Source organism: Mytilus edulis, chromosome 8, assembly GCF_963676685.1.
Source record: "Mytilus edulis chromosome 8, xbMytEdul2.2, whole genome shotgun sequence".
Taxonomy (NCBI): Eukaryota; Metazoa; Mollusca; class Bivalvia; order Mytilida; family Mytilidae; genus Mytilus; species Mytilus edulis.
Window position 1 is genome coordinate 67,547,214 of NC_092351.1, and position 12,309 is coordinate 67,559,522.

The 12,309-nt window shown below is 32.3% G+C and overlaps 1 protein-coding gene across 1 annotated transcript in view; it reads left to right on the forward strand.

The window, feature by feature from the left end:
- The first annotated feature begins 281 nt into the window (after positions 1–281).
- Positions 282–12,309, forward strand: part of LOC139486118 (gamma-aminobutyric acid receptor subunit beta-like) — a 60,513-nt gene continuing 48,485 nt past the window's right edge. The window contains exon 1 of the mRNA XM_071270829.1: positions 282–541. Coding sequence (XP_071126930.1) covers positions 453–541 — 89 coding nt within the window. The 5' untranslated portion in view covers positions 282–452. The remainder of the gene's footprint in view (positions 542–12,309) is intronic.

Consider the following 12,309-nt stretch of genomic DNA (forward strand, 5'->3'; position numbering starts at 1 on the left):
AAAACCAATAGCTATACGAGCTTGTTAACCGATAAGTGATGTCAAATATTGCTAGCCCACTGAACATATACTATTGTGAACTCATTAGCGAATGGTTTTCTCCTCCTTTTCGTTTATTGACATGTCAATTTACAACTTTTCTTTACTAGCTTATATAAAGTTTGAAATCTGTGTTAGTATATTGACACGATTTTCTTCATTAATTCAGTATATACTTTAACAGATTTGGTGATTGTGATTTGGTGAGATGCTAACTAAATGATGTATTTATCTGATTTTCCAAACAACTTGATGTGGAATACAGGACACGATCGATCTTACAATGAATGTTGCTTTAGAATTGATTCTTTCGAAATCTGTACTACTCTGTGTAGCACCGAGACTGCTTTATGTCATACGCATGTGCGACACTTTTTTGAATGAATAGGATATATTCGTATTAACGGTACACAATGTTGAGGTATTCATGCCAGGTGTGTTTTAAGATGGAATATTTCGTTCGACTTCTTTTTATTATAATGCCATGGTTTTATCCTCAGTGGTAAGTAATAAATTCAAATGTTTTGTCAAAATATTTAAAAAAAAAAGCTTATAGAAATGACTTTATACATACCTTTTACACAGTTATCAATCAAATAAGCCTATGATATTTTTTCATATCTAATAGAACACGGTCTAGAAATTGAGTAACTGTCACACAAAAAATAAAGATATATCCTATTAAGACTTGGAGTTCGAAGTGTTAGAGGAACCATTCTACACAAGAATGTGAAGTAATGCTATAATATAGACACTTTAATGAAAACCAATGAGTAAAGACACTACGAGATTTTTAATGAAAATAACCTTTTTTAATTGCACGCGCCCAAAGGCCTTTCTTAATTAACCATCACTAGGAATGTTTTAGCTTAAAAATTGAAAAGCCAGAATTTTTTTATTACTTTAGGAGGTATATGAGTAAAAGGGACACAAAATAATACATTAAAACCGGGTCGACCTCAGGTGCTATGAAAGTGTAAGCTTCTAAATTTGGCTTTGTTGCTTTATCAAACTGAGTAACCCGTAAAAAGTTAAAATTTCTCGTATGTGTAAACAAAGATGAACAAAGGTAGGACCCTTTCTGTAAAACATTGATGACGCACGAAAGCGACGTTAGTTAGTGATAACATCGACACTAGATTCATTTTTAAGGTCTTGTTTCCTCATTACTCTATGGGCTTTGCCATTAAGTATATATATAAATTGTTGGGTTGATGTTTAGACGAGTTGTATATACATTATGTACACAGCCATGTATCACCATCATTGATGGCGATCCGATGGATACATCTGTTGTAGAGTTGTCACTGACTCAGACGTACTTATAAATATAATTATTTTCTGTGACTGTATATTACATTAATTTGTAGGATCCTTTACTATAGATAATTTAGCTGATCTGTAACAATAACATCTTCATGCCTTATATATCATGTACTGTAGTACGCCGCTAGATTAAAACTGACGAGGAAAGGTAAAACATGGCCAGCGAAAGCTCTTTTTTTGAGAGCCCAGGTGGTCGTGTGGTCTAGCGGGACGGCTGCAGTGCAGGTGATTTGGTGTCACGATATCACAGTAGCATGGGTTCGAATCCCGGCGAGGAAAGAACCAAAAATTTGCGAAAGCAAATTTACAGATCTAACATTGTTGGGTTGATGTTTAGACGAGTTGTATATACATTATGTACACAGCCATGTATCACCATCATTGATGGCGATCCGATGGATACATCTGTTGTAGAGTTGTCACTGACTCAGACGTACTTATAAATATAATTATTTTCTGTGACTGTATATTACATTAATTTGTAGGATCCTTTACTATAGATAATTTAGCTGATCTGTAACAATAACATCTTCATGCCTTATATATCATGTACTGTAGTACGCCGCTAGATTAAAACTGACGAGTAAAGGTAACACACGGCCAGCGAAAACTCTTTTTTGAGAGCCCAGGTGGTCGTGTGGTCTAGAGGGACGGCAGCAGTGCAGGCGATTTGGTGTCACGATATCACAGTAGCATGGGTTCGAATCCCAGCGAGGGAAGAACCAAAAATTTGCGAAAGCAAATTTACAGATCTAACATTGTTGGGTTGATGTTTAGACGAGTTGTATATATATATACGAGTCTAAATTGAAAACTACGTTCAAACCTATGATTGCGTTGGATAAAAACCGCAATTTTTATACGTGTGCATGTAAAACAAATTTCGTTGTAGAAGGGTCTAAATACAGCACAAACAACATTTTCCAAAAGACCAAAAAAGTGAAAAAGTATATTTAAACAAAACGCATTTGACTAACAGGTTGAACAACTGATGTTCTTAAACATGCTGACTGCCATTGACGATTGCCAAATAAAATTGATCACGAGATGTAATAAAATGGATCTTAATATTAATTTAATACTAAACAGAAAACGATGAACCTATGGCTAAGATGTTATGCCACAAACACAAGGTGTCAATATTTTTTTTGTACACCAGATCTAGATTTCGACATTATATGTCTCTTCAGTGATGTTAGGGATCGAAACGGTATTTGGAAGGTCATATAATATATATACATCTCCATGCCTTATATGTCATGTACTGTAGTACGACGTTAGATTAAAACTGACGTAGAAAGGTAACACCCGGCCACCGAAAGCTTCATTTTTATGAAGCCTAGGTGATCGTGTGGTCTAGCGGGACGGCTACAGTGCAGGCGATTTGGTGTCACGATATCTCAGTAGCATGGGTTCGAATCCCGGCGAGGGAAGAATAAAAAATTTGCGAAAGCAAATTTACAGATCTAACATTGTTGGGTTGATGTTTAGACGAGTTGTATCTGTAACGTCATTTTAATAGCGTATAACACACGTATACAGATTAAGAAGTTCACCAAAAGTTTATTCATCGGTGAATAACAAGTAAAATAGCATAAAAGACCGAATTCCGATGAAAATTCAAAACGGAACACCTAAGCAGTAACCCTTATAACAGACGATAAAATAAACGCGCACCGTTATAACAGAAGACAATTCCTGAGGTATCAAATGAAGCTCCCTGCCACTAAAACAGGCTCAATGTACTTTATGTTCCAATTTGTAAATCCTGTCTTTAAATTCTTAAAAGTGTCGTAGATTTTCAACAGTACCTTTATAAACAGTGCACAAAATGTAGATTGTTTCCTAATACACAAAATGAAAAGAGAGAATTTCAAATAACAAATATGTGTTTAAAAAGAACTATTAAATTATAAATAAAAGAATACATATATCCTAACTATAAAACCGAAACCGAAACAAAACAAAAAAAATATTATACTTACCCCCCAAAAGACACCCCACTGATTTTGATCTCCTATAGCATTTCTTGGCTTGTACTCCTTGACCAAGAAATGCTATTGGTCGTATTTATTCATCTAGAGTAGCAACAACTAATACGTGTAAAATTATGCATCTATAAATATTCATAACCCATAAAGTACCGTAACTTTTTATTTTCGTTTCACTTTATAAAGAGATTAAACAAAAACCATATTCCATTATTATGTTTCAAATTTTAATGCTAACGCCTCAATTGAAGTTGTAAACCAAAATAGTGGGACTTAGTTTTGTGCTTTTCTAGGACTCATTTGTAAAATATGAGCAAAATTATGAGCTTTCTTCAATTTATTGTCAGCTGGTGATATTTTATTAAATAAAAAAGAAAAAATTCAACAAATAAACGATAATTGAAACCGTTTCTTCTCTCCTTAGTGCGAGATTTCTTAAATTTAAAGCACAATTATTTTTCTTTAATATATAATCATGTTCAAGTTATTGTTTTCTTCTAATTGATATTCCTTGATGTTTTATAATTTCGGAAGCAAATTTGTCAGTATATTTCAATGTCTAATTCACCGTAACCACGTTTGTAGATTGCATGGAAAATTTATTCTTTGCAATAAATTAGAGGATTTCAAAATGATCAAAATGTGAACGGAATTATTCAGGTTTTTGTAGCTTTTTATGATTAATGTGTTTAGAGATATAGAAAACAAATGTTAATTTTTATTGTTTGAATATCAAGGGAGAAAGAAACCCACACACTAAAATCAGCTCAATTAAAAAAAAATATCATACAAATTAAAGGGTAGTAGCTGTCAAAATTTATACTCAGAAATATCAAATCTGAGTTAAACTGATATATTAGATAAATATGAATATCTGGCCAATGACTGGAGAGCGACATATTTTATATTGAGGGGTAGAAAGGTCTACGCCTTTCCTATTATTCAGGTTAATCGAGAACCAACCAATTCATCATCATAATATTTTTTCTTTCCACATTACGTCATTAGGACGTTCTCTCATGCTATCAATTGTGTAATAAAAAAAAATAATTGTGGTAAGAGCTTTTTTGAAAAACCTAAGCCGTTGTTAGGTTTACAACTATGAGGTTGGGTTCGAAGTTGTACACGACAGGAGTGTAGATAAATTTTGGAAAGTCGCATTGAAAAGCTGCATAAATAGAATTGATTACTAGTATAAAAAAATAATGATTTGTTTTCATAATGGTACTTATTTTTAAAGAAACGTTGTTAAAAATATAGATTCATGCAAATATTGTGTTTGGGTGTCCTTATCCTCAGGTTGTAAACTGGTTACCTCACGGTTACCTTTAATTACACGTTTTTGGTATAAGTGTCAATGGCTTATATTTTGTTTAAATGACACCATTCTTCCGAATGTCATTAGGGATTATGCTGGTATTTTAGTAACTGTTAACATTGAAATGTGCGAAGCAATTTATATTTTATTTGTTTATGCTCCGAAAAATATATTTCTGTGAATAATTTTACTGACCATGAATGAACTTCAAATACATTGTAGAAAGATAAGGATCCACTTTGTTAAGTTCACGCATTATTGTAAAATAACGGAAATTGATGAGACTGTCATTAAAGGGAGAGGTTTAGCGCCATAAAACTAGGTTTAATCCACTATTTTCTACATTTGAAAATACCTGTACCAAGTCAGGAATATGACAGTTCTTGTCCATTCGTTTTTGATGTGTTTTGTCATTTGATTTTGCCATGTGATTATGGACTTTCCGATTGGATTTTCCTGTGAGTTCAGTAGTTTTGTGATTACACTTTTTTCTAGAAAGTTTGTAAAATTCTTATTAAGAATCACAGGGGACAGTTTTTTCAGTTTTTTTACAAGTAGTCTTCCTTGGTAATATGGTAATGTTAGCCATTTTGCTGACTAGTTTTGATTCAGGTGAGACACTATAGAAAATCTGTCTATCATTAACAAGCTATCGAAACCCTATGCGACAAGTTTATGGTAGTTTTGCTTTACTTTATAGCAGAATGAACTAACTGTGGTGTAGCTAGGTCTAAAGTATCATACACTAAGTTATACAGCCCCTGGGATTCTAATAATGACTATTGATGTTAACATAATTGTCTGGACTTAGTTACATTCGCAGACGATGTTTTGTTAAACATCAACGAGCTGTACAGGAATAATACCGCTAATTAATAACGTCATTGCTGTCTAAGTTAAATTCTGCAACTTCAAGGCTTCATACCTTCATAATTTAATGTTAAAACTCATCCTGAGTTGTGTTTAAAGAAAATCAACATATCATTAATTGCATAAAAGAGCACCATTGATCTCGTAAGTTGTGTAGTAGCTCTTGACTTGGGAGAGGCATATAAAGAATGTCACAGTGGTGTAACAGTACAACATAAGAACAAACCATAGATATCAGTTGAAAATGGCTTTCCCAAGTCAGGAGCCTGCAATTCAGTGGTTTTTCCTTTGTTGCTGTGTTACATTTTTGTTTTCGTTCATTTAAAAAAAAATTTGATTAGGCCGTTTGTTTTCTCGTTTGAATTGTGTTACATTTGTCATTTCGGGGCGTTGTCCATTTTTGAAGTCCGTACGGTGACCTATAGTTATTAATTTATGTGTCATTTGGTCTCAAATGTTGTCTCATTGCCACTAGAACCACAACTTCTTTTATATAGTTTCTCATCAGATTGACACAAAATAGAAATTCATCAAACAAAGACACCGATTGGACGTAAACGGGTAAAAAAATATATATATCCTGAAACAAATAGTACAGATCTGAAAGTACTCGCAGTTACAAGCCCAAAATATTATGTTTCTAAGACTAAAATGGCAATCGGTATACACCCAACATCTAATGGATTTCTTGTTAACATGTCACTCACAGTCAGAAAAAAGTATGCCAAAGTAAACGTATCGACATATTGTAGTATCATAAAGGTACATAATTGTTATATTTAGTATGGTTTTAATTTGCTGATAACAAAATAAATATTCATACCTATAAAACATTATTTAAAGATTTAATTACAGTGTTGACTGGGTAACCTTTTGAAATACATGTATTTAAAGAATTGATACGTTTACCCAGATTGTATCTCAATCTCTTGCTCGGTTTACAACATCACCATTAAATTAATGTCGGCGTCACACATTTGCGTATACACCGGCGTGCACCAGACGTACAGAGAAAATTGACATAGCTAGTCCGTATGCGTTAGTTGCACGCCAGAGGATCGCTAAGAAATCGTTAAACGCGCGTTGCATAAGTTTGAAGTACATCGAAATTCAAAGGTATACGCTTTGTGAACGCTATAACTCCCGTAAATTTTTATGCAGCATAAAATTTTTATTCTAGCTCAAGCGTTTGTCAAGCATATACCTGTACGCTACACGCACGTAATTCATACGCATCAAGCGCGTTGAAAACGCTATAAATAAATTTGAGCCACGTTTAGTGCACGCTGTATACGTTTCAAGAACTTTCTACTTTAACTAAAACTTATGCGGTGATTTTGTAACAATATACCCATAACTAAACGTCCCAGTCACGCCGAAAGCACGGATTATCGTCCAAGATACGATTGGGACGCGTTTCAAATACGTTAAGGGGATTCCTTTCCTTCGTAGCGTGCATTCCATCTACGTTAGACAAACGCCATACACACGACAACATACGTAACCTGAACGTCCGAAACACGCTTATGTACGCTTCTCGTACGCTCAATACACGCTTTAAGCTCGTTATAAACACGATACAGATATGATTAACAAGTTAAATGCATCCAAAATTACTAGCGTATTGGCAGCGTACATGATGCGCTGGTGTGTGACGCCGGTATTAGGATGTGTTTGTTTGTGTCTTTTGATTTGTGCGAGTTATTTTCGGTTTTAAATTGCGCTCGTTGACTATTGTTTGATTCAATCTACAGTTTTATATGAAGTGATTTGTAGACATTTATTTGCTTTAGACGATAGTTCTCTGTGTACTGTAAACTTACTTTATTTAGCTTAAACAAGTTAAAATATCATTAATAACAACATTAATTTTGGAGAACAGTTCTTATATATCGTCGGTAAATCTCTGAAAAACTGAATAGATAAATGTTTCAATGATAACTAAAATCATCATAAACAATTTAAATTCACAAAACCTTAATAAGGGTTGACTAACTTTTGTTAACTGCACCAAAAGTGTCTGGTTCTATTTGAGTGTTACTGATGAACGGATATCCAGAAAAGTGAATCGGATGTACGAAATTCATAAAGTTATATTTCACTTTATTTCTTTCACTTGGAGATGAGAAGAAGTAAATTAAGGTAAAGTGTTGGTGATTTTTTTGCCATTAGAAAAAGGTAATTACATCGTATGATAAGGTCTTGCAATATTGGGAGCTCCAATATTGATAAAAGAGGTCGAGGAAATATTCAATGTAGTAACATCAATCAAAACAAACCAAGAGGAGTTTGATCGTTATTGGCATATACTAAACAATTAGTAACACGTTTGGAAGATAAATCGTTTTTGTAACACATAGAATAATAAAATTATGAATATAACGATTAGATAATTGATTCCAAATCAATATTAGCAATAACAACCTTCAAAATTTAATAGTATTAATAAGTCTTGCAGTAAACTATCGATAATATAAGTGTGAATTTTATTGTTATATGACATCAACTAAACAATTGCTGGTTGAATAATGGTGTAACCGTACAAATTATTATCATTTCAATGACTTGAATATTTAGATAAGTTAAGAATCAATTGTAAGTCAAGCTTAACATTTTGTGTTTATCAATTGTATATTTGCAATCGTAATGAGTTCTATAAGAGCCAGGCTTATCATCTCGGCTTCTATTGAATGTTTTATTCATTTTATCTGACTAATATTAAAAACAAAATAGTTTTTACATTTTGTATCGAAGAATATAAAAATAACTATTTTTGGGTGAAAAAACTCGCGATATTTTTATTAGATAAGTTTTGCGCTTTCGATGATTCTTTTAAATCAGTTGATACTCATGGCTTCTTTACTATCTACACATTCTTATTAAACAGGAAGAGGTTTCATTTTTGATTAAAATGAGATTTGATTGCAAATGTATTTGCTGCAATCAATATAAAGCCTGTTTTAAGATGAAAATGGTAAATATGCTAGATACAGAAATATTTATCTGAAATTGGCATGATATGACGATTAGATTTGTGAATCTTCTCCTTGACAGTATCTAATTAAAACATAAGGTTATGTGGTATGATTGCTATTCTTAAAAGTTTCAATGAAGTGGATGTAAGCAATTATAGGCAATCGTATGGCATTCAACAATTAAAAAAAAACCAAACAGAATGTTGATCTATAAACGGCTCCGACATGAAAAATATGTAACAATTCAATTAAGAAACAGCCTAACGTTTGTTTGTGTTGCACTTCAGTGTTTCCCTTGGTTTTGATTATGAACCCGAAATGGTTTTCGCTTTATTGGCAACCACTGAACTATGGCTCCTCGGTTAGTACAGGCACAAACAGAATGAGGTCCCCTTACTATAAAAAAAATCAGTTTAAAAAGGCTGAACTCATCAGATGAATACAAATAATATAGTGATTTTACCTGTAACAAAAACATAGAGTGGACGGGGGCATGTACTGGTACTTCCCATCAACAAACAGACACTAAGTTCATATCTAAGAGTACTTGCAGTTACAGACTGCTTATTCACAGCCAATAACAACCACTAGTAATTAAAAAAAATGTATCTAAGACTGAAATATCAATCAGTACTCATCAAGCATCCCATGAATTTAATGTTAAGACGTCACAGCCAGTCATGGGAAACATGAACTTGTGTAATGCAAAACTAAAGGTATCGACAAATTGTAGTACCGTGAAAGTACATATGTGAAATATTTAGTATGGATGTTATATACTGATAACAAAATAAATATTCTTACAAATAAAAACAATTGAAAAGACAACCTTCTAGAATAAATTTATTAAAAGGATTGATAAGTCTAGCCGGAATTTATCTAAGTTTTTCGACTTCGGGATATAACATCACCGTAATATAAAGAATATGCGATCCCGTTCGACATAATTTACCTAAAGTACCGCCAAACTTTCAGACCAAATCTTTGTATCTATGGAAGACTTTAGTAAATATTTAAAGTAATTTGTGGTAACGAAATCTGACTTAATAATTCACATGTACATAGATTGTGCTCATTGAAATCGAAAACGTCACCGAGTAAGTTTTGGTGATAAGGTTATCACAAGGGGTACAATCAAAATCACGTGATGGATATACACACACCGGAAGTAACAGTCGAGCAGACCGCTTGAAAAGTAAGTAGTCGTATTTACTTGTTTATATCAATAAAATTTAATAAATAAGGTAGTGCACCGAATGTCGGATACTATCTAGTATTGAAATACACAATTATCCTTGCTGGAAATCGTGCAGTTAATGCTAACACTTCGACACAAAAATTCGTCGAAAATTTGGAACTGTGTCGAAGTGTTTGCAATAACTGCACGCTTTCTAGCAAAAAAAAATTTGTATTTTAAAACTACATACTATCCGACATTCGGTGTGCCAACTTATTAATCAAAATGTAATTGATATAAACAAGATAATGCAACTACTAACCTTTCAAGCGGCGAGTTCGACTGTAACTTCCGATGTGTGTATATCCATCACGTGATTTTGATTGTACCCCTTGTATCATAAAGATGAAAGTATTCACAAAGTGTGCCTTGTTAATATATTCTATAAATCAGTCTATGGCAAAATTAAGTACAGAAAAATCCGTATAAGTTCAATGTCTATAAAAACAAAAATAATAAGAAGTCATCATGGTGATGCCTTTTCTTTAAATAGTCAATTCTATAACTAGTAGTAAACCGCAAAATTTTACCCAAGCAAACTTTAAATGAATCGAATATACCCAACTATAATTGTGCTTTTTATGAATTGTTTATTTCTGTTTACTAAAAGGTAATGTCCTTTCGTCTGTTCTTACGGTATGTATATTTCTGAGCTATTTTTCCATGCTCGTGTCTGTTGTTGTTATGTTGATTTATGTCGAAAGGATATCTCCAACGTATTCATACCGATTTTTACTACAGTTGAGTTCTCACAAACGTGTTTTCTTTTCACAGTATTAATGTGCCTGTCGCTAGTCTGAAGCTTGTGATTCATTTGTTGTCGTTGTCAGTCTTTAGTTTCCTTGTCGTGTTTTGTATACTGTTGATTGTCTTTCAACAGTTCTTCGTTTTTTGTCATAATATTGTCAGTTTGTATTTGACTTAATGTTCCTCAAGTATGTTTCTTCTTTATTTTGTCGTTTGGTGGTGTCCTTCATATTTGTTTGACTTTTCGACTTTTGTCTAGCTGGCTATTTTTACGTTACCAATGATTCACGTTTCGTCATATCAGCTTTGCCTTTTATTGGTTATCATACTGTATGTGTTAACTCATTGACGAATCCCGTATAGTTGCTAACATCCACGTTAATTAGACACTGGTCGTATGTTGTATTTTTATATAAGACCAAATTTAATGAGGTTAAGCTTATTTTACATTATTTTTACTTTTTAACTCATAGATTTTCGTGAAAATGTTTAATTTCCACAACGTTTTAATATTCATTCTTCGACAGTATTATATGTATACTTTAAAAACATAAGCTTGCAATGGACAATTGGAGTTTATCAAAGGTGCATTGATTGAATAATATTGTTTTCGTGTCTAGCAAGTAAAATAGATTTCAGTCAGCTTTTCTTCTGGTACTTTTTTTGGTTTAAAACTTTCATGCTCTAAAGGGTACTTAGTCTTTTTTCTTATTTGTAGACAATCCATAGTAAAACTAGTATCATACTTATTAGATAACATGATTGTTAGGTTATTTACAATTGAGGACTATCCTGTTTTCTACAAAATATAGTATAAGTAATAAAATTTCAAGAAAATGATGGAATGATGTTTCTTTGTCGATATTTCTTCAAAGGATTTTATTAGCTCACTACAAAACCAAGTCAAACGTAAAATTTCAATTAAATGCAGGGCTCTTATATAGTGAAAATGCTTATAAGATAGTCAAATGAACAAAATATCAACAAGCGCTGATACATTCTGATATCTTTTAATCCTCAGATTATTTATTTAAATCAATGTTTTTTTTCTTATGTTAACATAAGAAAATCAAATTAGAATATATTTAGATGTTGCACTTGTTATTATATTTAGGTTTCTCCAGAAATTATCCGAATATTGTTATGTATAGGCCAATACATCACGCTTGTCAATAACCAAATACTAATATTTGAATTCGTCCATCATATAAATATAATCAATATCAAACCGTCAAAGGTTAAAAAAAAATTCGTGTGAATACATTTATAATTCCTCAAAAACGCTCTTCATTCATATATCTTAGGGACTGATAAAAACAGTTTTGAGTGGTTGTATTTAGCATTGTGCAAATTATATAAGAGGTTCCACGAACTAATTGAACCATTAGTTTTGACGAAATCTCGAATTCCTCAAAATTGTACTAAGTCTAGATCATTCTTCAAATTATGAAATGATCAAATGACTTTTCACTGATTAATATTGATTATTTGTGTTATTAAACACTTCTTAATTGATAGATGTCTCGGAAAGATTTATGCAAATAGTGTTGATTTAGTTGTCAATTCAATGATATTTAATTCAATTCAAAATCTTGATTATATAAGTCTTCTAGCAAATGTTTAGGTAAAGTCTGTCATAGAATACATATAGTTGTTATATCGTTAGATTTTTTTTTATTTATCAAAAACGTATTGTATAAAACTTTTTCCCAGTTTATGGTAAATAATGGCAACAGTAGTATACCGCTGTTCGAATTTTTGTGTCTTTTGTGATCATTCCAAATAGATTAATAACGAATTATAAGT